At 65.7% G+C, this 24,236-nt stretch overlaps 4 protein-coding genes across 4 annotated transcripts; 2 read left to right on the forward strand and 2 right to left on the reverse strand.

Moving 5' to 3' along the window:
- Positions 1 to 67: 67 nt before the first annotated feature.
- On the reverse strand, positions 68 to 6,072 carry LOC137465878 (6-phosphofructo-2-kinase/fructose-2,6-bisphosphatase; the record flags this gene model as incomplete). Its single annotated transcript, XM_068177875.1, has 12 exons — positions 5,948 to 6,072; positions 5,775 to 5,871; positions 5,605 to 5,671; positions 5,420 to 5,494; positions 4,702 to 4,758; positions 3,893 to 4,014; positions 3,609 to 3,816; positions 2,222 to 2,368; positions 2,034 to 2,138; positions 1,819 to 1,948; positions 1,671 to 1,733; positions 68 to 170 (listed from the first exon to the last, which is right to left on the reverse strand). Coding segments are annotated over exons 1-12 (1,268 nt in total), but the record flags the coding sequence as incomplete, so codon positions are not given.
- A 2,543-nt stretch (positions 6,073 to 8,615) lies between these two features.
- Positions 8,616 to 11,986, forward strand: HSD17B10 (hydroxysteroid 17-beta dehydrogenase 10). The gene is made up of 6 exons (XM_068177873.1): positions 8,616 to 8,719; positions 8,811 to 8,975; positions 9,747 to 9,911; positions 10,951 to 11,079; positions 11,159 to 11,267; positions 11,352 to 11,986. Exons 1-6 carry the CDS (start codon positions 8,696 to 8,698, stop codon positions 11,540 to 11,542), a joined length of 783 nt encoding a protein of 260 aa, XP_068033974.1. The 5' UTR covers positions 8,616 to 8,695; the 3' UTR covers positions 11,543 to 11,986.
- Positions 11,987 to 12,216: 230 nt separating this feature from the next.
- NAA10 (N-alpha-acetyltransferase 10, NatA catalytic subunit) lies at positions 12,217 to 18,107 on the forward strand. The gene is made up of 8 exons (XM_068177874.1): positions 12,217 to 12,369; positions 12,802 to 12,900; positions 15,493 to 15,551; positions 15,671 to 15,716; positions 17,269 to 17,384; positions 17,466 to 17,510; positions 17,624 to 17,708; positions 17,833 to 18,107. The coding sequence occupies exons 1-8, from the start codon at positions 12,349 to 12,351 to the stop codon at positions 18,061 to 18,063; spliced, it is 702 nt and encodes a 233-aa protein (XP_068033975.1). The 5' UTR covers positions 12,217 to 12,348; the 3' UTR covers positions 18,064 to 18,107.
- A 1,299-nt stretch (positions 18,108 to 19,406) lies between these two features.
- LOC137465875 (testis-specific Y-encoded-like protein 4) lies at positions 19,407 to 22,562 on the reverse strand. Its single transcript, XM_068177872.1, has 7 exons — positions 20,932 to 22,562; positions 20,756 to 20,833; positions 20,558 to 20,669; positions 20,313 to 20,458; positions 20,160 to 20,236; positions 20,000 to 20,073; positions 19,407 to 19,830 (listed from the first exon to the last, which is right to left on the reverse strand). The coding sequence occupies exons 1-7, from the start codon at positions 22,327 to 22,329 to the stop codon at positions 19,748 to 19,750; spliced, it is 1,968 nt and encodes a 655-aa protein (XP_068033973.1). The 5' UTR covers positions 22,330 to 22,562; the 3' UTR covers positions 19,407 to 19,747.
- Positions 22,563 to 24,236: the final 1,674 nt, after the last annotated feature.

Raw genomic sequence — 24,236 nt, forward strand, 5'->3', positions numbered from 1 at the left:
TTTTGGGGGAACCTCCCCCAAATCTAACCCCCCTCTCAGTTATCTGGGGGGTTAATGAGATCTGCACCCTCTTTTTGGGGTGGATTTGGGGATGGGGTCCCTCACCTGGGGTCGTGCCCGGTGGGTGTTCACTGCCTCGATGTTGAGGAAGATGGACTCGACCTCACACCCTGTTCCAGGGGAAGGAGGGAGGGGTTTGGGGGCAATTGTCCCCATTTCGGGGTGGGACACAGTCCCTTTTTGGGAGGAATTGTCCCCATTTTGGGGTGGGACACAGGGGGAACAGGCCCTTTTTGGGAGGAATTGTCCCCATTTTGGGGTGGGACACAGGGGGAACAGTCCCTTTTTGGGAGGAATTGTCCCCACTTTGGGGTGGGACACAGGGGGAACAGTCCCTTTTTGGGAGAATTGTCTCCATTTTGGGGTGGGACACAGGGGGAACAGTCCCTTTTTGGGAGGAATTGTCCCCGTTTTGGGGTGGGACACAGGGGGAACAGTCCCTTTTTGGGAGGAATTGTCCCCGTTTTGGGGTGGGACACGGGGGGAACAGTCCCTTTTTGGGAGGAATTGTCCCCGTTTTGGGGTGGGACACGGGGGGAACAGTCCCTTTTTGGGAGGAATTGTCCCCATTTTGGGGTGGGACACAGGGGGAACAGTCCCTTTTTGGGAGGAATTGTCCCCATTTTGGGGTGGGACACAGGGGGAACAGTCCCTTTTTGGGAGGAACTGTCCCCATTTTGGGGTGGGACACAGGGGGAACAGTCCCTTTTTGGGAGGAACTGTCCCCATTTTGGGGTGGGACACAGGGGGAACAGTCCCTTTTTGGGAGGAATTGTCCCCATTTTGGGGTGGGACACGGGGGGAACAGTCCCTTTTTGGGAGGAATTGTCCCCATTTTGGGGTGGGACACGGGCGGAACAGTCCCTTTTTGGGAGGAACTGTCCCCATTTTGGGGTGGGACACAGGGGGAACAGTCCCTTTACGGGGGGAACTGTCCCCATTTTGGGGTGGGACACGGGGGAACAGTCCCTTTTTGGGAGGAATTGTCCCCATTTTGGGGTGGGACACGGGGGGAACAGTCCCTTTTTGGGAGGAATTGTCCCCATTTTGGGGTGGGACACAGGAGGAACAGGCCCTTTTTGGGAGGAATTGTCCCCATTTTGGGGTGGAACACAGGAGGAACAGTCCCTTTACGGGGGGAATTGTCCCCTTTTTAGTGTGGGATACTTGGGGTCTTTTGGGGTCTCTTGGGGTGGTTGTCCCCATTTTATGCTGGGTCTCCTTTGGGGAGAATTGTCCCCATTTTATGGAGGCATTCTGGGGGACAGTCTCATTTTTGGGGGACTTTGTCCCCAATTCTGTAAGGGACACAAGTCCCCTTTTTGGGGGGAATTGTCCCCATTTTGGGGAGGGTCTCTGGGGGGACAGTTCCATTTTAGAGGGACTTTGTCCCCAGTTCTGGGGGGGGACACAAGGGTGAACAGTTCCCCTTTTGGGCAGAATCGTCCCCGTTTTCTGGAGCCACTCTGAGGGGACAGTCCCTTTTGGGGGGACTTTGTCTCCAGTTCTGGGGAGGGACACAGGTCCCCTTTTTAGGGGGAATTGTCCCCATTTTCTGGAGCCACCCTGGGGGGAACAGTCCCTTTTTGGGGTGACACCACCCCACTCACCATAGGCCACGGGGGTCAGCTTTAGCACCGTGTGCAGGGGGCACTTGAGGTAGGGCAGCTCATCTGGGGGGGGGTGTTAAGAGAAATGAGGTGGGCACAGCAGCTCTGGGCTGTCCCCAGTTGTCCCCTGGCTGTCCCCAGTTGTCACCTGCGCTCTTGTCCAGGAAATAAGCCAGCAGGCAGCGCATGACAGCCTGGTGGCAGATGACCAGAACGTTCTCCTGCCGCTCCAGCTCCATGATGACAGGCTCCAGCCGCTGCACCAGATCCTCGTAGGACTGGCGAGGGGGGTTAGGGGGTGTCCCCAAAACGCTGCCCCCCCCACCCCAGATGTCCCCCGAGGCAGGGGGATTTTGGGGGTACCTCGCCCTTGGGGTAGCGGTAGCGGTACTTGTCCTGGTCCCGCAGCGCCAGCTCCTTGGGGTAGTGCTCCTGGATCTCCTCGTAGGTCATCTCCTCGCAGACCCCCTGTGGGACAGCGGCGTTGGGGGGCGTGGTGGTAATTTGTGGGGTCCCCCCCTCCAAATCCCAAAAAAAGGGGCGTGGCTCACGGCGTCGATCTCATTGAGGGCCTTCCACTGCTCGTAGGGCACGCCCAGCGCCTCGGCCGTCTCGATGGTTCGCTTCATGTGGCTGGTCCACACCTTCAGCTCCCGGATGTCCTGGCTGCGGATGAACTGGGCCAGAGCTTGCGCGTACTGGGAGGGGCGGGGAGAAGGATTTGGCCACTGGGTGTGGCTTTTCCTGGTCCTGTCCCCCTGGGCACAGCCCTCACCCCCACAGCAGGGGATGGGGAGCATCGGAGTGTGGCCTAAGCCCTGCCCCTTTTTGGGTGTGGCCTGGATAATTAGCTCCACCCTGTGATCACCTGGGGTGACTCTGCTGGGTGTGGCTTCCTTTAGCACCACCCCACACCTCACCTGTTCCCCCCCAGCCCCACCTGGTGCCTGTGATGGGACCTCCCTGCGTCCCCCAGGTGTGTCCCCGCAGGCTGAGCTGCCTCTGACCCCACCTGTTTCCCACGAGGGGACATCCCTGCGTCCCCCAGGTGTGTCCCCACAGGCTGAGCTGGCTCTGACCCCACCTGTTGCCCACGAGGGGACATCCCTGTGTCCCCCAGGTGTGTCCCTGCAGGCTGAGCTGGCTCTGACCCCACCTGTTGCCCATGAGGGGACATCCCTGCGTCCCCCAGGTGTGTCCCCGCAGGCTGAGCTGCCTCTGACCCCACCTATTGCCCACGAGGGGACATCCCTGCGTCCCCCAGGTGTGTCCCTGCAGGCTGAGCTGGCTCTGACCCCACCTATTGCCCTCGAGGGGACATCCCTGCGTCCCCCAGGTGTGTCCCCACAGGCTGAGCTGGCTCTGACCCCACCTATTGCCCATGAGGGGACATCCCTGCGTCCCCCAGGTGTGTCCCCGCAGGATGAGCTATCTCTGACCCCACCTATTGCCACGAGGGGACATCCCTGCGTCCCCCAGGTGTGTCCCCGCAGGCTGAGCTGGCTCTGACCCCACCTGTTGCCCACGAGGGGACATCCCCAGGTGTGTCCCCGCAGGATGAGCTATCTCTGACCCCACCTATTGCCCATGAGGGGACATCCCTGCGTCCCCCAGGTGTGTCCCCACAGGCTGAGCTGGCTCTGACCCCACCTGTTGCCCACGAGGGGACATCCCTGCGTCCCCCAGGTGTGTCCCCACAGGCTGAGCTGGCTCTGACCCCACCTATTGCCCACGAGGAGACATCCCTGCGTCCCCCAGGTGTGTCCCCGCAGGATGAGCCATCTCTGACCCCACCTATTGCCCACGAGGGGACATCCCTGCGTCCCCCAGGTGTGTCCCCGCAGGATGAGCTATCTCTGACCCCACCTATTACCCACGAGGGGACATCCCTGCGTCCCCCAGCTGTGTCCCCGCAGGCTGAGCTGCCTCTGACCCCACCTGTTGCCCACGAGGGGACAGCCCCGAGTCGCCGCCGATGCGCCCGCGCAGGTTGAGCTGGCTCTCGCCGTGGCGGCTCAGGTAGATGGTGCGGGGCGTGACGTGGATGTTCATCAGGTAATAAACGGTGCGGCTCTGCACGTGGCCCTGCACCCGGTTCGCCAGGTACCGCACGCCCACGTCGAAGATCTTGATGTAGGACAGCCCGCTGGGGGGGTTTGGGGGGGACACCCCGGTCAGGGCAGGCCTGGCGGGGTGTGGGGGGGACTTGGGGTGGGGGTCACCTGTCCAGCTCGTCGTCCAGGGGCTCGTAGGTGGCCTTGTAGCACTCGATGCGCTTCAGGAAATCGGCCACGGCCTCGTCCTGCGCGCGGCCCTTGTAGTCGGGGCTGCTCAGCTTGACTTGCTGCAGAATTGGGGGGAGTGCGGCGTTTTGGGGGGCACACGCAGCTTCCCCCACCCCCAGCTGTCACCACCAGGTCCCAGCTGTCACCTCCAGGTCCCAGCTGTCACCTCCAGGTCCCTGTTGTCACCTCCACATCCCTGTTGTCACCTCCAAGTCCCCATTGTCACCTCCAGGTCCCAGCTGTCACCTCCAGGTCCCTGTTGTCACCTCCAGGTCCCCGTTGTCACCTCCAGGTCCCTGTTGTCACCTCCACATCCCCGTTGTCACCTCCAGGTCCCATTTGTCACCTCCAGGTCCCCGTTGTCACCTCCAGGTCCCCGTTGTCACCTCCAGGTCCCAGCTGTCACCTCCAGGTCCCAGCTGTCACCTCCAGGTCCCAGCTGTCACCTCCAGGTCCCTGTTGTCACCTCCAGGTCCCTGTTGTCACCTCCACATCCCTGTTGTCACCTCCAGGTCCCAGCTGTCACCTCCAGGTCCCAGGTGTCACCTCCAGGTCCCCATTGTCACCTCCAGGTCCCTGTTGTCACCTCCACATCCCTGTTGTCACCTCCAGGTCCCAGCTGTCACCTCCAGGTCCCTGTTGTCACCTCCAGGTCCCAGCTGTCACCTCCAGGTCCCTGTTGTCACCTCCAGGTCCCTGTTGTCACCTCCAGGTCCCCGTTGTCACAGCCCCACCCAGGGTCTCACCTTGATGTTCTCCTCGATGATGGTGGGGTCGTCACAGATGGACTCGACGAACAGAACCTGGGGGGCAGGGGGAAAGGGGGGGACCGGTGCCACCCCCATGCTGTGACACCCCCAAAACAGTGTCACCACCCTTTCCCCGTGCTGTGACACCCCAAAACTGTCACCTCCCCGCACTGTGACACCCCCAAAACAGTGTCACCAACCTCCCATGCTGTGACACCCCCAAATCCTGTCACTGCCCACCCCCCCCGAATTGTGGACACCCCCAAAACTGTGCCAACACCCCCCAAAGTCATTGTCACTGTCCCCACCGTGCTGTGAGCACCCCAAAACAGCGTCACCCCCCCCAAATCCCTGCAAGTGTCCCCCCATGTGCTGTAGCCCCCCCAAATCGGTGCCACCCCCTCCCCTCCATGTTGTCACACCTCCAAATCGGTGTCACCATCCCCCCCCAACACCGTGGGCACCCCCAAACTGCGGGTACCCCCAAACCAGTGCCGCTCACTGCCCCCAGACCCCCCAAAACAGCGTCACCCCCCTCATCCTATGGGCACCCCCAAAACATTTCTGCCCCCCCAACATACTCAAGACCCCCCCCAAGCAGCACCTCCCCCCCTCTATAAACCCATAAACCCCCGCCAAAACTCCTCACGACCCCCCCAAAACTCCTCACGACCCCCCCAAAACTCCTCACGACCCCACCCCCCCCAAATTCTACCTTGTACCCGTTTTCCTTGGCGAACTGCAGGATCACGTCCCGCCGTTCCCGCGTCGTGTTGGTGGCATCGAACACCTTTTGGTGGGGGTGGGGGGAGAAATTTGAACACACCCCCCTCCCCAAATATTTGGGGTGAAGTTTGCCCATGGAGGGGTTAATTTTTTTTCGGGGGGGGGGTCTCTTACCGCCACCTGCCCCTCCTCAGAGCTCAGGTAAGCACGGACGTCCTTCAGGGCGGCCAGAGCGCAGTGCCTGAGAATTTGGGGGTGCAGCTGTCTCGGCTGCGACCCCCCCCCAACAAAATGTACCCCAAAAAATGCCCCCCTCCTCCCCAAACCCCCCTCCCCCTTCTAACCTGCGGATTTCCACCCCCTCGGCGTTATCGTGGCGGAAGAATTCGTAATTTTTGTAGTTGGGGACGGCTTCCCTGCGGTACTCACCCACGTTGAACACTGCAGAGGGGGGCGGGGGTTTAGGGGCACCCCCAAACTTTTTGGGGCTCCCCTCCCCACCCCCAAAATCACTCACCCCGAGTCGGGGTGCCGATCCAGTTGAGGTAGCGGGTGAGTTTGCGGGAGATGTAGGTCTTGCCTCGGGCGGGTAACCCCACCAGGATCACCATGGTGGGGCAGTTGGTGAACTGGGGCACGCAGGCTGGGGAGGGGGTGTGGGGGGCATTTGATAGGGGGTAACAGCACTCTTACCCCCCCCAGACCACCCCAATTGCTTTTTGCACCCCCAAATCCCTCCTGCACCCCAAACTGGGGTAGAAAAACCTGCCCTGCAGGGGGAAATCCCCGCTATGGGGTGTATTGGGGGGGATTTCCCCCTCACAGCACGCCCGTGTGCCCCCCCCCCCCCCAAATTCTGTCCCTTCCAGAACTCCCCAATTGCCTTTTGCACCCCCAAATCCCTCCTGCACCCAAACTGGGGTAGAAAAAGTGCCCTGAAGGGGAAATCCCCGCTATGGGGTGTGTTCGGGGGGGGATTTCCCTCTCGCCAAGCACGCCTGTGTGCCCCCCCCCCCCAAATTCCGCCTCTCCCAGACCACCCCAATTGCCTTTTGCACCCCCAAATCCCTCCTGCACCCCAAACTGGGGTAGAAAAAGTGCCCTGAAGGGGGAAATCCCCGCTATGGGGTGTGTTCGGGGGGGATTTCCCCCTCACAGCACGCCCGTGTGCCTCCCCCCCAAATTATGTCTCTTCCAGACCTCCCCAATTGCCTTTTGCACCCCCAAATCCCTCCTGCACCCCAAACTGGGGTAGAAAAAGTGCCCTGCAGGGGGAAATCCCCGCTATGGGGTGTATTAGGGGGGGATTTCCCCCTCGCAGCACGCCCGTGTGCCCCCCCCCCAGATTCCGCCTCTCCCAGACCACCCCAATTGCCTTTTGCACCCCCAAATCCCTCCTGCACCCCAAACTGGGGTAGAAAAAGTGCCCTGAAGGGGGAAATCCCTGCTATGGGGTGTGTTTGGGGGGGATTTCCCCCTCACAGCACGCCTGTGTGCACCCCCCCCCCCAAATTCTATCCCTTCCAGACCTCCCCAATTGCCTTTTGCACCCCCAAATCCCCCCTGCACCCCAAACTGGGGTAGAAAAACCTGCCCTGAAGGGGGAAATCCCCGCTATGGGGTGTATTAGGGGGGGATTTCCCCCTCGCAGCACGCCCGTGTGCCCCCCCCCAAATTCCGCCTCTCCCAGACCTCCCCAATTGCCTTTTGCACCCCCAAATCCCTCCTGCACCCCAAACCGGGGTAGAAAAAGTGCCCTGAAGGGGGAAATCCCCGCTATGGGGTTGGCTGGGGGGGATTTTCCCCCTCACAGCACGCCTGTGTGCCCCCCCCCAAAATTCTGTCCCTTCCAGAACTCCCCAATTGCCTTTTGCACCCCCAAATCCCTCCTGCACCCCAAACTGGGGTAGAAAAAGTGCCCTGAAGGGGGAAATCCCCGCTATGGGGTGTGTTCGGGGGGGATTTCCCCCTCGCCCAGCACGTCTGTGTCCCCCCCCCCTTCAAATTCCACCCCCCCCGATCCCAGTCTCACTCGAGGGGTGCAAAAAGAGCACCCACTTTTTTATTTTTTATTTTATTTTTATTTTTTTTTTGGGGGGGGGGTGGTCCCTGTCAGCCGCTGCGATGTCGCCGCCATGTCCCTGCCTCTGCCCCCGCCCCCGGTCAGTGTCCCCGCCGTCAGTGTCGCTGTCCCACCGCCCCCTACCCCTCCCCCCCAGAATTGCCCCCCTGTCCCTCGTACCTGGGATTTTGGGAGATTTTTCCTCCATTTTGGGGGCTGGGGGGTGGGGGGGGGGGCCCGGCGGGTGCTGGCGGTGCCCCCCGGGAAGGTCGCAGGTAACGTTATACCCTGGCCGCTGGCCGGGCTGGGAGGGACAAGGGGGGGGCCAGCGGGGCCCCCCCCCGTAGGGACCCGACCCCGGCACCTTTGGGGCTCAGCCGTGTCCGCCTGGGGGTCCTGGTGCCGTTCCCCCGTGGGGGGGTCTCAGTCCTGGGGTGCTGACCCCCCCCTCCTCGGGTGGTCTTGTTCTCTAGGGGGTCCCAATCCAGGGGGGGTGGGGGTGTGGAATTATCCCCCCGGGAATCCAAATCCCACCCCCCGGGGGACCGGATCTTGTCCCCACAGGGTCACCATCCCCTTTTTTTTGGGGGTCTTGGTCCCCCTCCAGTTAAATGTCTCAATCCTGTCTCTTTGAGGGGGGGGGGGGGGTTCCCAATTTTGGGGTTCTCAGTCCCGGGGATGAGGAGGAAAAGGAGATCGGGACCCCCCCCTCCCCCCACCATGGGACCCTTCCGGACACCCCCGACCCCCCCGGCCGCTCTGGGGACCCTCGATGCCTGGGACACCCCCCGGGCCCCTCCCTGGAGCTGGGGGACCCCCCCCTTGTCCCGCTCCCCTCCCCCCGGGATTCCCCCGCTCGTGACCCCTGCCGGTCCCACCCCCGTCCCTCCCTCGGGCCAGCCCACGGTGTCCCCCCCCGGTTCTCCCCCGGTCCCACCCCCGAACCCTCCTTTGGCCCAACCCCCCGATCCCTCCCCCCGGTGTCTCCCAGGTCCTCCCCCGGTTCCGCCCGGTCCCTCCCCTGTCCCTCCCCTTTCTTCCCCCGGTCCCTCCCGGGTCTGTCTCCGATCCTTCCTCTCTCCCTTCTCTTGTCCCTCCCCTCTTTTGTCCCTCCCTCTCCCTCCTTTGTCCCTCCCGGTCCCTCCCTCTCCTTCCCCGCCCCTCCCGGTGCCGCCCCCCGCGGGCATTGGCCGGACGGCGGCGATGGCGGCGATTCGCGGCGTGAAGGTACCGGGACCCCCCCGGACCCCGCGTCCCCCGGGGATGTTGGCGGGGGTCCCCTCTCCCCGCTGACCCCTCTGTGTCCCCCCTCCCGCAGGGCCTGGTGGCGCTGGTGACCGGCGGCGGCTCCGGGCTGGGCCGGGCCACGGTGGAGCGGCTGGTGCAGCACGGGGCGCGGGTGGTGCTGCTGGACCTGCCCTCGTCCAGCGGGGGCCAGCTGGCCCAGGAGCTGGGCGACCACTGCGCCTTCGCCCCCGCCGACGTGAGCACCGGGGGGGCTTCTCCACCTTGAGCACAGCGGTGACATCTCCCCTCGACACGGGGCCACCGTGACCCCCCCCGCTGGTGACATCCCCCCTCGACACGGGGCCACCGTGACCCCCCCCCGCTGGTGACATCCCCCCTCGACACGGGGCCACCGTGACCCCCCCCCGCTGGTGACATCTCCCCTCGACACGGGGCCACCGTGACCCCCCCCCGCTGGTGACATCTCCCCTCGACACGGGGCCACCGTGACCCCCCCCCCGCTGGTGACATCCCCCCTCGACACGGGGCCACCGTGACCCCCCCCCCCCGCTGGTGACATTACCCCCGAGTGTGGGGCCACCTTGACCCCACTGGTGACCTTTGACCTCTCAGGTGACATCCCACCTTGATGTGGAGCCCCCTTGACCCCACAGGTGGCCTTGGCCAAGGAGGTGGGGACCACCTTGACCCCACTGGTGACATCCATCCCCCCCCCATCAAACTGGGGCCAACGTGACCTTGACTGAGGAGTCGGGGTCACCTTGACCTTGCTGGTGACATCCCACCTTGTCCCCTCGGGTGACATCCCCCCTCAACACAGCCCCCTTGTCCCCAGGTGACCTCAGCTGAGGAGGTGGGGGCTACCTTGGCCACCCCCTCGACTGGGGACCACCTTGACCCCGCGAGTCACACCCACCATGACCCCAATGCTGCCAGCCCACCTTAACCCCGCCAGCCGTGTCCCAGCACGGTCCCAGTGGTGACACCCCACCTCGGTGGCCCCCAGGTGACCTCTCCCGAGGAGGTGGGGGCGGCGCTGGCCGTGGCCCAGAAGAAGTTTGGCCGCCTGGACCTGGCCGTGAACTGCGCCGGCATCGGCATCGCCGTCAAGACCTACAACAGCAAGAAGGACAAAGTGCACGACCTGGAAGACTTCCAGAGGGTCATCAACGTGAGTGGGGGGCTTGGGGGGCCCTGGACAGTGGGATGGGGGTGTCTGTGGTCAGTGGGGTGAATGAGGGGGGTCTCTGGTCAATGGCCTGGATGACCTGGTCAGTAGCGTGGATTACCTGGTCAGTGGGGTGGATGAGGTGTGCCTCTGGTCAGTGGCCTGGATGCCGTGGTCAGTGGTGTGGATGCCGTGGTCAGTGGCCTGGATGCTGTGGTCAGTGGCGTGGATGCCGTGGTCAGTGGCGTGGATGCCGTGGTCAGTGGCCTGGATGATCTGGTCAGTGGCGTGGATGATCTGGTCAGTGGCGTGGATGCCGTGGTCAGTGGCGTGGATGCTGTGGTCAGTGGCGTGGATGCCGTGGTCAGTGGCCTGGATGCCGTGGTCAGTGGCGTGGATGACCTGGTCAGTGGCCTGGATGCCGTGGTCAGTGGCATGGATGATCTGGTCAGTGGCCTGGATGCCGTGGTCAGTGGCGTGGATGCCGTGGTCAGTGGCGTGGATGATGTGGTCAGTGGCCTGGATGCCGTGGTCAGTGGCGTGGATGCCGTGGTCAGTGGCGTGGATGACCTGGTCAGTGGCCTGGATGCCGTGGTCAGTGGCGTGGATGCCGTGGTCAGTGGCCTGGATGCCGTGGTCAGTGGCGTGGATGACCTGGTCAGTGGCCTGGATGCCGTGGTCAGTGGCATGGATGATCTGGTCAGTGGCCTGGATGCCGTGGTCAGTGGCGTGGATGCCGTGGTCAGTGGCGTGGATGATGTGGTCAGTGGCCTGGATGCCGTGGTCAGTGGCGTGGATGCCGTGGTCAGTGGCGTGGATGACCTGGTCAGTGGCCTGGATGCCGTGGTCAGTGGCCTGGATGATCTGGTCAGTGGCATGGATGATCTGGTCAGTGGCGTGGATGCCGTGGTCAGTGGCGTGGCTGTAGACGTGGGGACTTTGGGGTGTTCCCAGCACAGCACGGGGTGGGGCTGTGGGGGTACCAGCAGGGTTTGGCGGTGCCCACAAGACCCCCCTCCCCAAATCCTCCTCCCTCTCCCAGGTGAACCTGGTGGGGACCTTCAACGTGATCCGCCTGAGCGCGCAGCTCATGAGCCACAACGAGCCGGACGCCGACGGCCACCGCGGGCTCGTGGTCAACACGGCCAGCGTGGCCGCCTTCGAGGGGCAGGTGAGGCACCCCCGGCGACCCTGGGAGCCGCCGGGGTGGGGTCAGAGAACCCTGCAGTGGCCACAGCACCTCCCCACAGGTGGGACAAGCGGCCTACTCGGCCTCCAAGGGCGGCATCGTGGGCATGACCCTGCCCATCGCCCGGGACCTGGCACCGCTGGGCATCCGCGTGGTCACCATCGCCCCAGGTAGGGCCACCCGGGGGGCACCGGCGTGGGAGGGTGGGCAGGGGGAGCGCCCCGATTCACACCCTGCTTTTTGGGGTTCCTCAGGGCTGTTCTCCACGCCGCTCCTGGCCGGTTTGCCCGAGAAGGTGCGGAAGTTTTTGGGCCAGCAGGTGCCGTTCCCGTCCCGCCTGGGGGACCCTGCGGAGTACGCCCACCTGGTGCAGGCCCTGGCCGAGAACCCCATGATCAACGGGGAGGTGGTGAGGCTGGACGGGGCCCTGCGCATGCAGCCCTGAGCCTGGGGGACCCCCCGGCCTCAGCCCCGAATTCTGGGGTGGGGGAGCGCTCACGGTGAGGACAGAGCAGGGACAGCTGGACGCTCTCCGGGGACACTCCAGGAGGGGAACGCTGCGGGGACAAGGACTGGGGGCACCGTAGGAGTGGGGACACTCTCTCCTGAGTGGACACAACCCTCCTGAGTGGACACAACCCCCACCCCGAGTGGGGCCACCCTGGGATTTGGGGACAAACCCCAGGAACGTGGCCATGAGGCCACTCAGGAAGTTGGGAAACCCCGCGAAGGGGACCATGCTCAGGTGTGGGGGGGTCCATCCCGAGCCCCCCGGGCGTGGGGACCCCCTTGAGTCCCCCCCAGGCCCCTCTGCCCACCCCCGTGCCCCTCCCCCATGCCAATAAAGCGTGTTCGCCCACGCGGCCTCCGAGCCCTGCGCTGCCCCGCCTCCCGTCTCTCCCCATTGGCTCGTGCCGCTGTCAATCCTCAGCGCGGCCAGACGTGATTGGCCGGCGAAGGGGGTGGGAGGGGGCAAGGCCCGCCCGCGCCGGGGCACGCGCGGAACTCGCCTCTGATTGGCTGAGGGCAAAGGGTGAGAGCGGGGCGGGGCTTGGCGCCTCTCTCCGCTCGCCGATTGGCTGAGGCTCCTGTCAATATGGCGGGATGACGGGTGGGCGGGCTCAGCGCTGATTGGCCTGAGAGGAACTTCCGGCGGAAGCGGCTCGTGAGGGGACCGGGACCGGGACCAGAGCCGGGACCGAGAGCGGAACCAGGACCGGGAAACGCGACTGGGAGCGGGCGGCCGCAGCCATGAACATCCGGAACGCGCGGGTGGGCGGCCCGGGGGGACAGGGAGGCTCAGCCAGGGCTCGGCGAGGGAGAGCCGGGCACCGGGGAGGGATCTGCCGGTGATACCGGGCCCTGAGAGGGGTCTGAGGGGAACACCGGGCCCTGGGTAGGGGGAACTGGGGTTTCACGAGGCGTCTGAGGTAGGGACCGGGCTCCGATCAGGTGCTTTACCGGGCTTCAACAGGGGGAACCGGGGTCTGACGGGGACGCCGGGCTTTGGGAAGGGGAACCGGCGTCTGGAGGGGATCCCGGGGGCCCTGAGGGGCAGTTCCGGGTCTCGGTACCGTTTGGGGGCTCTGGGGTGGGTCCCGTGCCCTGGAGGGGGCTCTGAGGGCTGTTGGGGAGCAGCGGGGCCGGTTCCGGGCTGACTGCCCCGGTGCCGGTGCCGGTGCCGGTTCCGCCTCCTCCCGGCAGCCCGAGGACCTGATGAACATGCAGCACTGCAACCTGCTCTGCCTGCCCGAGAACTACCAGATGAAATATTACTTCTACCACGGCCTCTCCTGGCCCCAGGTGTGGCCCTGGAACACCTGACCCCACCCGTGCCCCGGGACACCGGGATTTAACCCCCCCTGCCCCGGGACACCGGGATTTAACCCCCTTCAGTCTCCCCGTGAAACACCTGAACCCCTCAAACACACCTGGCCCCCCTCAGGCACACCTGGACCCCCCCAGGACCCCCTGGAATCCCCCACCCCCCCCAAGACTCACCTGCCCCCCCCCCCCCAATGCACACCTGGACCCCCCCAGGGACCCCTGGAATCCCCCCCCCCCCCCCGCTTATCTGACCCCCCCCAGGGGCTCACCTGACCCCCCCCAGGCTCACCTGGCCCCCCCTGACCTTCCCCCCACCCCTCCATGCTCACCTGGCCCCCCCCAGGCAGACCTGGAACCCCCCCCCCCCCCATGCTCACCTGACCCCCCCAGGAACCCCTAGAATCCCCCCCCCCCATGCTCATCTGGACCCCCCCTCACCTTTCCCCCCCCCCAGGCTCACCTTCCTCCCACCTCCCCAGGAACCTGGACCCCCCCAGGAACCCCTGGAATTCCCCCCCCCTCATGCACAACCGACCCCCCCTCACCTTTGCCCCCTACCCAGACTCACCTTCCCCCCCCCCCCCATGCACACCTGGACCCCCCCACCCAGGACCCTCTGGAATCCCACCCCCGTGCTCACCTGGACCCCTCCTCACCCCTTCCCCCCCTCCATGCTCACCTGGACCCCCCCAGGAACCCCTGGAATCCCCCCCCTTCATGCACAACCGACCCCCCCTCACCTTTCCCCCCCCTCCATGCACACCTGCCCTCCCCCACCCACCCCTCTGGAATCCCCCCCCGTGCTCACCTGGACCCCTCCTCACCCCTTCCCCCCCTCCATGCTCACCTGGACCCCCCCAGGAACCCCTGGAATCCCCCCCATGCTCACCTGACCCCCCCCCCCCCATGTACACCTGACCCCCCCCAACCTTCCCCTCCCCCATACACACCTGGAACCCCCCTCCCTCACCTTCTCCCCCCCCTCCATGCACACCTGGACCCCCCCAGGACCCTCTGGAATCCCCCCCCATGCTCACGTGGCCCCCCCAGGACCCTCTGGAATCCCCCTCCGTGCTCACCTGGACCCCTCCTCACCCCTTCCCCGCCTCCATGTCCACCTGACCCCCCCCGAACCTTCCCCCCCCCCCTCCATGCACACCTGGACACCCCCAGGAACCCCTGGAATCCCCCCCCGTGCTCACCTGGACCCCTCCTCACCCCTTCCCCCCCTCCATGTACACTTGACCCCCCCCCGAACTTCCCCCCCCCCTCCATGCACACCTGGCCCCCCCCAGGACCCTCTGGAATCCCCCCCCGTGCTCACCTGGCCCCCCCAGGACCCTCTGGAATCCCCCCCGTGCTCACCTGGCCCCCCCAGGACCCTCTGGAATCCCCCCCCGTGCTCACCTGGCCCCCCCAGGACCCTCTGGAATCCCCCCCGTGCTCACCTGGCCCCCCCAGGACCCTCTGGAATCCCCCCCCGTGCTCACCTGGCCCCCCCAGGACCCTCTGGAATCCCCCCCCGTGCTCACCTGGCCCCCCCAGGACCCTCTGGAATCCCCCCCCGTGCTCACCTGGCCCCTCCAGGACCCCTGGAATCCCCCCCCGTGCTCACCTGCCCCCCCCAGGACCCTCTGGAATCCCCCCCCGTGCTCACCTGGCCCCCCCAGGACCCTCTGGAATCCCCCCCCTGCTCACCTGGCCCCCCCAGGAACCCCTGGAATCCCCCCCCGTGCTCACCTGCCCCCCCCAGGACCCTCTGGAATCCCCCCCCGTGCTCACCTGGCCCCCCCAGGACCCTCTGGAATCCCCCCCCTGCTCACCTGGCCCCCCCAGGAACCCCTGGAATCCCCCCCCGTGCTCACCTGCCCCCCCCAGGACCCTCTGGAATCCCCCCCCGTGCTCACCTGCCCCCCCCAGGACCCTCTGGAATCCCCCCCCCGTGCTCACCTGCCCCCCCCAGGACCCTCTGGAATCCCCCCCCCGTGCTCACCTGGCCCCCCCAGGACCCTCTGGAATCCCCCCCCGTGCTCACCTGGCCCCCCCAGGACCCTCTGGAATCCCCCCCCGTGCTCACCTGACCCCCCCAGGACCCTCTGGAATCCCCCCCGTGCTCACCTGGCCCCCCCAGGACCCTCTGGAATCCCCCCCCGTGCTCACCTGGCCCCCCCAGGACCCTCTGGAATCCCCCCCCGTGCTCACCTGGCCCCCCCAGGACCCTCTGGAATCCCCCCCCGTGCTCACCTGGCCCCCCCAGGACCCACTGGAATCCCCCCCCTTCATGCACAACCGACCCCCCCTCACCTTTCCCCCCCCTCCATGCACACCTGCCCTCCCCCACCCACCCCTCTGGAATCCCCCCCCGTGCTCACCTGGCCCCCCCAGGACCCTCTGGAATCCCCCCCGTGCTCACCTGGCCCCCCCAGGACCCTCTGGAATCCCCCCCCGTGCTCACCTGGCCCCCCCAGGACCCTCTGGAATCCCCCCCCATGCTCACCTGCCCCCCCCAGGACCCTCTGGAATCCCCCCCCGTGCTCACCTGGCCCTCCCTCACCTTCGCCCCCCCAGCTCTCTTACATCGCCGAGGACGAGAACGGCAAGATCGTGGGATACGTCCTGGCCAAGATGTGAGTGTGGGGGGGCCCTTCCTTCCCCCCCCTCTCCCGGTCTTTGGGGGGGTCCCTGGGGTCCCCCAAAAGGATTTGGGGGGGGTCTCACCCCCCCTGACCTCCCCGTGCTCCTGCAGGGAGGAAGATCCCGATGACGTCCCCCATGGACACATCACGTCCCTGGTGAGCCGGGGGGGGCTGCAGGGTTTGGGGGGGCTCTTGGGATGGCTCAGAGGGGTGGGGGGGGGCTCCTTGAGGGTTTTTGGGGGTCACCTGAGGGTTTTTGGGGGGTCGCCTGAGGGTTCCTTGAGGGTTTTTTGGGGTTAACTGAGGGTCTGGGGGGGCTCTTTGAGGGTTTTTAGGGGTCACCTAAGGGTTTGGGGGGTCACCTGAGGATTTGGGAGGGTTCCTTGAGGGTCTTTGGGGTCACCTGAGGGTTTTGGGGGGGCTCCTTGAGGATTTTGGGGTCACCTGAGGGTTTGGGGGGGCTCTTGGGATGGCTCAGAGGGGTGGGGGGGGCTCCTTGAGGGTTTTTAGGGGTCACCTAAGGGTTTGGGGGGGTCACCTGAGGATTTGGGAGGGTTCCCTGAGGGTCTTTGGGGTCACCTGAAGGTTTGGGGGGGCTCTTCGAGAGTTTTGGGGGTCACCTGAGGGTTTTGGGGGGGCTCCTTGAGGATTTTGGGGTCACCTGAGGGTTTGGGGGGGCTCTTGGGATGGCTCAGAGGGGTGGGGGGGGGCTCCTTGAGGATTTTGGGGGTCACCTGAGGGTTTCTTGAGGGTCTTTGGGGTCACCTGAGGGTTTGGGGGGGCTCTTTGAGGGTTTTGGGGATATCTGAGGGTTTTGGGGGGACTCCTTGAGGATTTTTGGGGTCACCTGAGGGTTCCTTGAGGGTCATTGGGGTCACCTGAGGGTTTGGGGGGGCTCTTTGAGGGTTTTAGGGGTCACCTGAAGGTTTGGGGGGGGCTCTTTGAGGGTTTTGGGGGTCACCTGAGAGTTCCTTGAGGGTTTTTTGGGGTCACCTGAGGATTTGGGAGGGTTCCTTGAGTGTCTTTGGGGTCACCTGAAGGTTTGGGGGGACTCCTTGAGGATTTTTGGGGTCACTAGAGGATTTGGGGGGGCTCTTTGAGGATTTTTGGGGTCATCTGAGAGTTTGGGAGGGTTTCTTGAGGATTTTTGGGGTCACCTGAGGGTTTGGGGGACTCCTTGAGGATTTTTGGGGTCACTAGAGGGTTTGGGGGGGCCTCTTTGAGGATTTTTGGGGTCACCTGAGAGTTTGGGTCGGTTTCTTGAGGATTTTTGGGGTCACCTGAGAGTTTGGGTGGGTTTCTTGAGGATTTTTGGGGTCACCTGAGGGTTTGGGGGGGCTCCTTGAAGATTTTTGGGGATATCTGAGAGTTTGGGAGGATTTTTGGGGTCACCTGAGGGTTTTGGGGGGGTTCCTTGAGGATTTTTGGGGATATCTGAGGGTTTGGGAGGATTTTTGGGGTCACCTGAGGGTTTTGGGGGGGTTCCTTGAGGATCTTTTGGGGGCTCTTGGAGGAGCCTGAGCACTTGGGGGGGGTTCCTTGAGCCACTTGGGGAACTCTTGGAACAGGACCCTGGCTGGGTTCAGGGGCTGCCCTGGAGGTTTGCTGTGGCCCCGGGGTTTTTTTTGGGTGCCCTGTGGATTTTTGGGGTCTCGCGGGGGGGTGGGGTTTTTGGGGTGTCCCAGCCCGTTTTGGGGCCCCCCCAAAGGCGGTGAAACGCTCGCACCGGCGCCTGGGGCTGGCGCAGAAGCTGATGGACCAGGCGTCCCGGGCCATGATCGAGAACTTCAACGCCAAATACGTGTCCCTGCACGTCCGCAAGAGGTGAGACCCCCACCCCGTACCCCAAATCCCCCCGGGAGCACCCCAAAATAACCCCCCCCACACCCCGTTTGTCCTTGGCAGCAACCGGGCAGCGCTGCACCTCTACTCCAACACGCTCAACTTCCAGTGAGTCGGGGCGGGGTCTGGGGGAGCTGCAGGAGGAAATTTGGGGTTTGGGGGGGTGGTGGGGGGGGGGTTTGTCACCCCAAAAGGACCCCAGCCCCCAAATGTCCCCCCAGGATCAGCGAGGTGGAGCCCAAGTACTACGCGGACGGGGAGGACGCCTACGCCATGAAACGGGACCTCACCCAAATGGCGGATGAGGTACAGCCCCCCCCCCCCCACCCCTCAGGGACCCCCAAAAACCCTCCTGGGGAGGGGGGGGGGGTGGGGGGCTTCCACCGCCCAGGACCCTTCCAGTGTAACCCCTCCTGTGCCCCCCGCCCAGCTGAGGAAGCAGGTGGAGCAGAAGGAGCGGGGCCGGCCCCTGGCCCCCGCCGAGCCCCCCCGGGGTGGGGATGGGGTCTGCGGCTCGGGGGGGCCCCCCTCGCACCCCCCCACGGGACCCCAGCACCACGAGGACGGGGGGGGCGACAGCAAAGACGTCAGCGAGGTCAGCGAGACCACCGAGAGCACCGACGTCAAGGACAGCTCCGAGGCCTCCGACTCCGCCTCATAGGGACCCCCCAAAAATCCCTGGGACCCCCCCCCCCCAAAAAAAAAATCCCTGGGACCCCCCGGGGGCCCCCAAAGCCCCTGGGAGCCCCCGGGGACCCTCTTGGTGCTCGTGGGGGGCAGTAAAGCCCCTCTGTCTCCAGCCTGTGCTCTGTCTCTGTGTGCGCCCCTGCTCTGGGGGTGCGCGGGGCTTTTTGGGGGGGGTCACGGGGGGGTTTCGCCCCCTCCCCCCGCAGCCAAAACGGGGTGGGCGGGGCTTTTGGGTTGGCCACGCCTCCCGGGGGTGCCGTGTGGGGGCGTGGTCTATGCGGATTCCCCTCCTGTTGATTGGTGGGGGCGTGGCCCGCGCCAGGATCCGCTCGCTGATTGGTGGAGACGCGCAGCTGTGGCGCCCCCGTGCGGGAGGGCGGGGAGGAGCAGGCGGCGCTGCTGAGGCGGGCGGAGGCAGCGGCACCGGGAGCGGCACCGGGAGCGGAGCGCGGCTGGGGCAGCGGCACCGGGACCCGAGCGAGCCTAGGGCAGCGGGAACGGGACCGGGAACGGGCCAGCGCCACGCCTGCCGTGTGCTGCTGCATGCGCCGCTGCCCACCGCCGGGACAGGCCGTGCTGGTGCGTACGGGGGCGGCGGGGCGGACCCGGCCCGGGGAGTTTCCCCCGCCGCTGATCTCCGGCCGAACCCCGCCGCTGCGGTTCACTGGGGGACTGGCGGAGCTCCGGGAGCCGCTGCCGGAGCGGGAGCTGTGGGAGGAGCTGGGCCCGGCGGCGGCCGAGCTGCGGCACCACCGCGGGGTGAGGGGGGGAACCGGGACCGGGATGGAAATGGGGTGCGGGTGGGGGCACGGGCACCGGGACCGGTGGGGATGAGGGGGAGATTTGCACCGCAGGTTCTGGGTGATACCGGGAATTGAGGGGGTGTCGTGGAGCACCGGTAACGGGAGTGAGGTCACGTGTAGTGGGGGGAACCGGCACCGGAGGAGGAGGGAGGAGGGGGGGGGTCTAAGGCAGAATCTTGCACTAGGAGGGGTTTTAGGGGTACCGGCAGTGGATCCGGGGGGGTGTCTGAGGAGGGAACCGGTTCTGCTGGGGGCGGTACCGGGCTCCATCTGGGTGCCTCCTCCTCTCTGTGGTGCTGGGGAGGCGCTTGTGGGGGTCCCCGGTATTTTGGGGGTCTCCCTCCCTCCCTGCCAGGTGCAGGTGCAGCCCGACCCCAGCCCAGCCCAGGGGATCCCCTCACCCCAACACCAGCAGCAGGTGAGGAGGGGAATGACCCAGGGGAGTGAAATATGAACATTTTAAACTCTGAAATCCCCCCCAGATTCCTTGGGGTTCAAGGGAGGTCTCTGTGAATCTGTTAAAACTTTCTCTTTATTATAATATATTTTTAGATATAAAAAGAAAATTTTACAAGTTTTTAACCCAAAATGTACAAAAATGGTCAGGAAATGGTTGTGTTTCTCCCCTTGTGTGTGGGTCGGAGGGAGGGATTTAGGGGGACCCCCACACCCCCCAGGTAATGGAGCTGGGGAGACTGGGGGTCCCTGGAGGGATGGGGGGTCATGAAAGGTTTGGGGAGCAGGGGGGTGAAAGGCCTTCGAACACCCTGAGCTGTGTTGGGGGCCCCCAGCCCCTCGTTACCCGCAATGCCGGAGGGGTGGAGATGTGCAGCACCCCCAAATCCCCCCCCCCAATTAAATTCTGCCCCTGTTGGGGTCTTTCTGTCCCACGGGGGGGTTGGGGGGCTCCTCTGTTGGGATCTCTTCCACGCCACTGCCTGGAGAGGGGGAATTGGGGGGCACAAAGTCAGCCCCTACTCCCCTTCCAAGAGGACTTGGGGAGGTGGGGGGGGCTCAGCCCCCCATTTCCTCAGGTGAGGAGTTTTGGGGTCCTCCCAGTTTTGGGGTCCCCCCAGGGTCCCCCAGACTGGGGAGTTGGTCACTCACCGTCCCCATCATCCGGGATCTCCTGCACGTCCTCGTCGTCATCCAGGATCACCACGCAGTCCTCGCCACTCTCACTGGGGAGAGGGCGTTCATGGGTGGGGGTGAAGGTTTGGGGTTCCCTCCCCTGGTCCCCCCCAAACCCCCCTGGGGTGCGGCTCACCTGTCGGGGGGTCCCTCGGCACCCTCCCCCAGCAGGTAGAACTGGAGCGGGTTGGGCCAAAGCTCCTCCTTGATGATCTGGAGGGGAGGAGATGGGGAGGTCAGGGGGGGGACTGGGAGCACTGGGAGGCGGAGCTGGGAGCACTGGGCTCACCTCGGCCACACGGTCCCCCGCAGGGAAGCTGTGGTCCCCAAACCACGCAAAGAAGCTGCGGGGGGCTGGGGGGCCCTTGTGGGGGCGGGACCGGGGGTCCTGCCCCTGCCACCACCGGATGGGGGTCGAGTGGGACACCAGGTGACCTGGGAGGAGGGACAACACACCAGGGGGTCACTCTGGAGCCCCCAAACCCCTCCTTGGGCTGTAGGAAGTGAGGGTGCCCCTCCTGCCCCAAGACCCACCGGAGGGGCCGCGCACGAACTCCTTGGCCACGACGTCGTTCTGGAAATAGGGGTTGACGCTGAAGAAGAAGCGGATGCGGCACCCGGGGCGGCTCTGGCCGAACTCCTCCACCTGCGGGCCCAGGTGTGTTACCTCGTGGTGCGGGGAGGGGTGGGGGGCACACAACCCCAAATCTCCCCCCGGAACCCTCCAGGCACCTGCAAACTCGTCATGTAGCTCAGCGCGTCCTCGTCGCGGTCACTGATCATGGCCGAGAGCTGCGGGTGGTTCAGGAACTGGGCACGGCGGGAGTCAAGGAAAGATGGATCTGGAGGTTCCCATGTGCCCCCCACCCCAAAATGCAGCCCCCCCGACCCCTCCCCGCCAAGGATACGGCGGTGACCCAGAAGCCGGGGATGTGCTGGATGAGGCGGTTGCGCCGCTGCAGGTGGGGCCGGCGGCGGAGGCAGAAGCGGGCGCGGAGGCGGCGAAAGGCTCGAGCCGCCTCCTCCTCCACGGCCTCCAGCTCCAGCTGCACGGCCTCCAGCGCCGCCAGGTACCGCGCCGGCCCTTCGTCCCGCTCCTCCTCCTCCTCCTCGTCCTCGTCCAGGGAGATCACCGCGCTCTCCTCGGCCACGTGCTCCTTGGGGACTGGCACCCCCGCGGGCTCTGGGACCCCCATGAGATCTGGGAGCCCGGGGCCACCCCGGCTCTGCCCCACGCAGGCTGTGGGCTCCAGGCCCTCCTCGGGCTCCGTGGTGAACTCCACGCCCCCTTTCTGCTCTCTGTCCTGCTTCACGTGGCCAGTGATGGTGGTCTCCGGGCTCCCTGTGTCTTCTCTGGTGGCCTCCAAGACCTCCCTGCTGGTGTCCAGACCCCCCTTCCCGCTTCCTTCCCACTCCAAGCCCTGGCTACTGGCAGTCTCTACGCTCGGCCTGGGCCTCGCAGGGGTCTTTGCCTTGCGCCTGCTGGTGCTTTTCAGCTCCCCACCAGGAGAAGCATCACTCTCCACGCTCCCCAGGACCTTGGTGGTGGTCTCCAGGCCCGCCTTGCTCCTTCTCCCTTGCTCCAAGCAGCGAGTGACGGCTGTCTCCAGGCTCCCTTTGCGCCCATTGGTGGTCCCAAGGCTCCCTGTGACTTCCCTGCTGCTCTCCAGACCACCTGTGGCCTTGCTGGTGGTCTCCAGACTTCCCCTGGATTCCATGGGAGTCTTCAGGACACCCTTGTTCTGCTCCAAGGAGTGCGTGACAGCAATTTCCAGGTCCCCCACGGCCTCACCGGTGGTCTCCATCCCCTCTGTGACCTCTCTGTTGGTCTCCAAACCCCCTTTTTCCTGCTCCAAGCAGCCGCTACTTGTGGTCTCCAAGCTCCCTTTACATCTGTTGATGGTCTCTAGGCTCCCCTTGGGCCCGTTGGTGGCCTCCAGGCTCCCCTTGGTCTCCTCGGTGGCCTCCAGACTGGCCACGGCCTCTCCGGTGATCTCCGGTCCCCCCGTGCCCTCCCCGGGGGTCTCCAGCCCCTCCCCGGCCAAAGCCGCGGTCTCCGGGCAGCCGCCAGGGGGCGCGCGCGCGTCCCCGCCGCCGCCGCCGCCGCCGCCGCCGCCCCGCGCATGCCCGGACCCGTCGCCCCGCGCGCGCGCGCTGCGGCCCTCACCACGACCTCCGGCGGGGGTGGGGGAACGGGCCGTCTCCCCGCGGGTAACGGCGGCGGCAGGGCCCGCCCCGCTGGGCTCGTCCAGACGGCGGAGCTTGGCCGGGGACGGCCGGTCTGCCCCGGCCCCGGCCCCGCTCATGGCGGCGGCTCCGGCGCCCGCCAGGGCCGAAGCAGCGGCCGAAAAAGCGCGCGCCGCCGCCGCCGCCGCCGCCGAGGCCCCGCCCACCCGCTCGTCACTCGCGCGCTGCCCATTGGCCGGTTGCCATGGCGACGCCCGTCACGCGGGGCGGGCGGGAAAAGGGCGGCCAATGGGAGCGCGCTGCTTTGGCGGGCTCGGGGAGCGCGGTGGGCGGGGCGGGGGAGCCGCGCTCATGCGCAGCGCGCGGAGCGCACGTGCGGGCAGCGCGAGAGCCCCGCCGTGAGGAGGGGGGAAGGAGGCCCCGCCCCTCTCCCGCCATGAGGGGCTTGAGGGGGGCCTGAGGGCAGCGGGACCCTCCCCGAGGGGACGGGGTCCCACCTGAGGGAGTGGGACCCCTCCCGCAGTGGCTGAGGGACCGTGAGGGTGGGCAGGACCCCCTCGGAAGGGACAGGATTTCCCTGCCTTCCAGTGAGTATTAGAGGGGCTGGGACCCTCCCTACAGTGACTTCAGAGGGGCGGCCGCCCCCCCCCCCCCCACCCGATTATCTGAGGGGCTGAGCACCTGTGGGTGCTGGCAGGCCACCCTCCACTGTGACTCCAGAGCAGCTGGGACCCCCCGCACGGTGTCACCCAAAAGACTGAGGGACTGCAGGAGGAAACGGAACATCCGGAGATGACAGGATGCCCCCACAGTGAGTCCAGAGGGGCTGGGACACACCCTGCTGCTGTCACCTGAACAGCTGAGGGCAGGAGGACCCCATAGGGCACGGCACCTCCCTCACAGTGAGCCCGGAGGGACTGGGACCCCCCCGCCAGTGACTTCAGAAGGGCTGTGTTGTCCCCCCGCCCCACCCCGCTGTCACCTGAGAGGCTGAGGGACCGTGGGGGTGGACAGGAGGGACAGGACCACCACCCACACTGTGACTCCAGAAGGGCTGGGACCTCCTCCCACACACGCACACTGTCACCCAGAGGGCTCAGGGACTGCAGAGGGAGCAGCACCCCCAAGGAGGATGTGACCCTCGCTGTCACCTGAGGGACTGGCACCCCATACAGTAAGTCCAGGGGGCTGGGAGTGCCCCCCTAACTGTGACCACAACCATTGGGACACTCCCCACAGAGAGTCCTGAGGAGATGGGACCACCCCAATGTCACCTGAGGGCACAGGACCCTCCTTCGCTGGATCCAGGGCAGGGAGGACCCTCCCTGAGGACCGAGAATGCCCTCAGCAGCTTCACTGGGGGCTGGGGACCCCCTCCTGGCCACCTCCAGGAGGCTCAGGAGCCCCCCAGCTGCTCCCAGGGCACTCGGGACCCCCCAGGTGCCTCCAAGGGGCCTTCGGACCACTCCCCACTTCATCCTAGGGGGCTCAAGACCCCCCCGTCAGCTGCTCCCAGGACATTCAGGACCCCCCCAGTTTATCAAGGAGGCTCAAGTCCCCCACCCCAGCTGCTCCCAGGATACTCAGGACACCCCAGTTCTTCATGGGGGCTAAAGACCCCCCCTCAGCTGCTCCCAGGATACTCAAGACCCCCTCCCCAACTGTTCCAGGATACTCAGGACACCCCAGTTCTTCAAGGGGGCTCAAGACCCCCCCTCAGCTGCTCCCAGGACATTCAGGACCCCCCCAGTTAATCAAGGAGGCTCAAGTCCCCCACCCCAGCTGCTCCCAGGATACTCAGGACTCCCCAGTTCTTCATGGGGGCTAAAGACCCCCCCTCAGCTGCTCCCAGGATACTCAAGACCCCCTCCCCAACTGTTCCAGGATACTCAGGACACCCCAGTTCTTCAAGGGGGCTCAAGACCCCCCCCTCAGCTGCTCCCAGGATACTCAAGACCCCCTCCCCAGCTGCTCCCAGGATACTCAGGACACCTATCCCAACTGTTCCAGGATACTCAGGACACCC

This window comes from Anomalospiza imberbis, unplaced genomic scaffold, assembly GCF_031753505.1.
Source record: "Anomalospiza imberbis isolate Cuckoo-Finch-1a 21T00152 unplaced genomic scaffold, ASM3175350v1 scaffold_1158, whole genome shotgun sequence".
Taxonomy (NCBI): domain Eukaryota; kingdom Metazoa; phylum Chordata; class Aves; order Passeriformes; family Viduidae; genus Anomalospiza; species Anomalospiza imberbis.

What these genes read in the sequence shown, in the direction of transcription:
- NAA10 (XM_068177874.1), top strand. Translation starts at nt 12,349, where the DNA reads ATGAACATCCGGAACGCGCGG. An exon ending in ACGGCCTCTCCTGGCCCCAG is followed by an intron (nt 12,901 to 15,492) that starts GTGTGGCCCTGG and finishes TCGCCCCCCCAG; the next exon opens with CTCTCTTACATCGCCGAGGA. An exon ending in TCCCTGCACGTCCGCAAGAG is followed by an intron (nt 17,385 to 17,465) that starts GTGAGACCCCCA and finishes TGTCCTTGGCAG; the next exon opens with CAACCGGGCAGCGCTGCACC.
- HSD17B10 (XM_068177873.1), top strand. Translation starts at nt 8,696, where the DNA reads ATGGCGGCGATTCGCGGCGTGAAG. An exon ending in GCGCCTTCGCCCCCGCCGAC is followed by an intron (nt 8,976 to 9,746) that starts GTGAGCACCGGG and finishes GGTGGCCCCCAG; the next exon opens with GTGACCTCTCCCGAGGAGGT. An exon ending in CGTGGTCACCATCGCCCCAG is followed by an intron (nt 11,268 to 11,351) that starts GTAGGGCCACCC and finishes GGGGTTCCTCAG; the next exon opens with GGCTGTTCTCCACGCCGCTC.
- LOC137465875 (XM_068177872.1), bottom strand. Translation starts at nt 22,329, where the DNA reads ATGAGCGGGGCCGGGGCCGGGGCAGACCGGCCGTCCCCGGCCAAGCTC. An exon ending in GCCGAGGGACCCCCCGACAG is followed by an intron (nt 20,074 to 20,159) that starts GTGAGCCGCACC and finishes CCCTCTCCCCAG; the next exon opens with TGAGAGTGGCGAGGACTGCG. An exon ending in GATCCCGGATGATGGGGACG is followed by an intron (nt 19,831 to 19,999) that starts GTGAGTGACCAA and finishes CCCCCTCTCCAG; the next exon opens with GCAGTGGCGTGGAAGAGATC.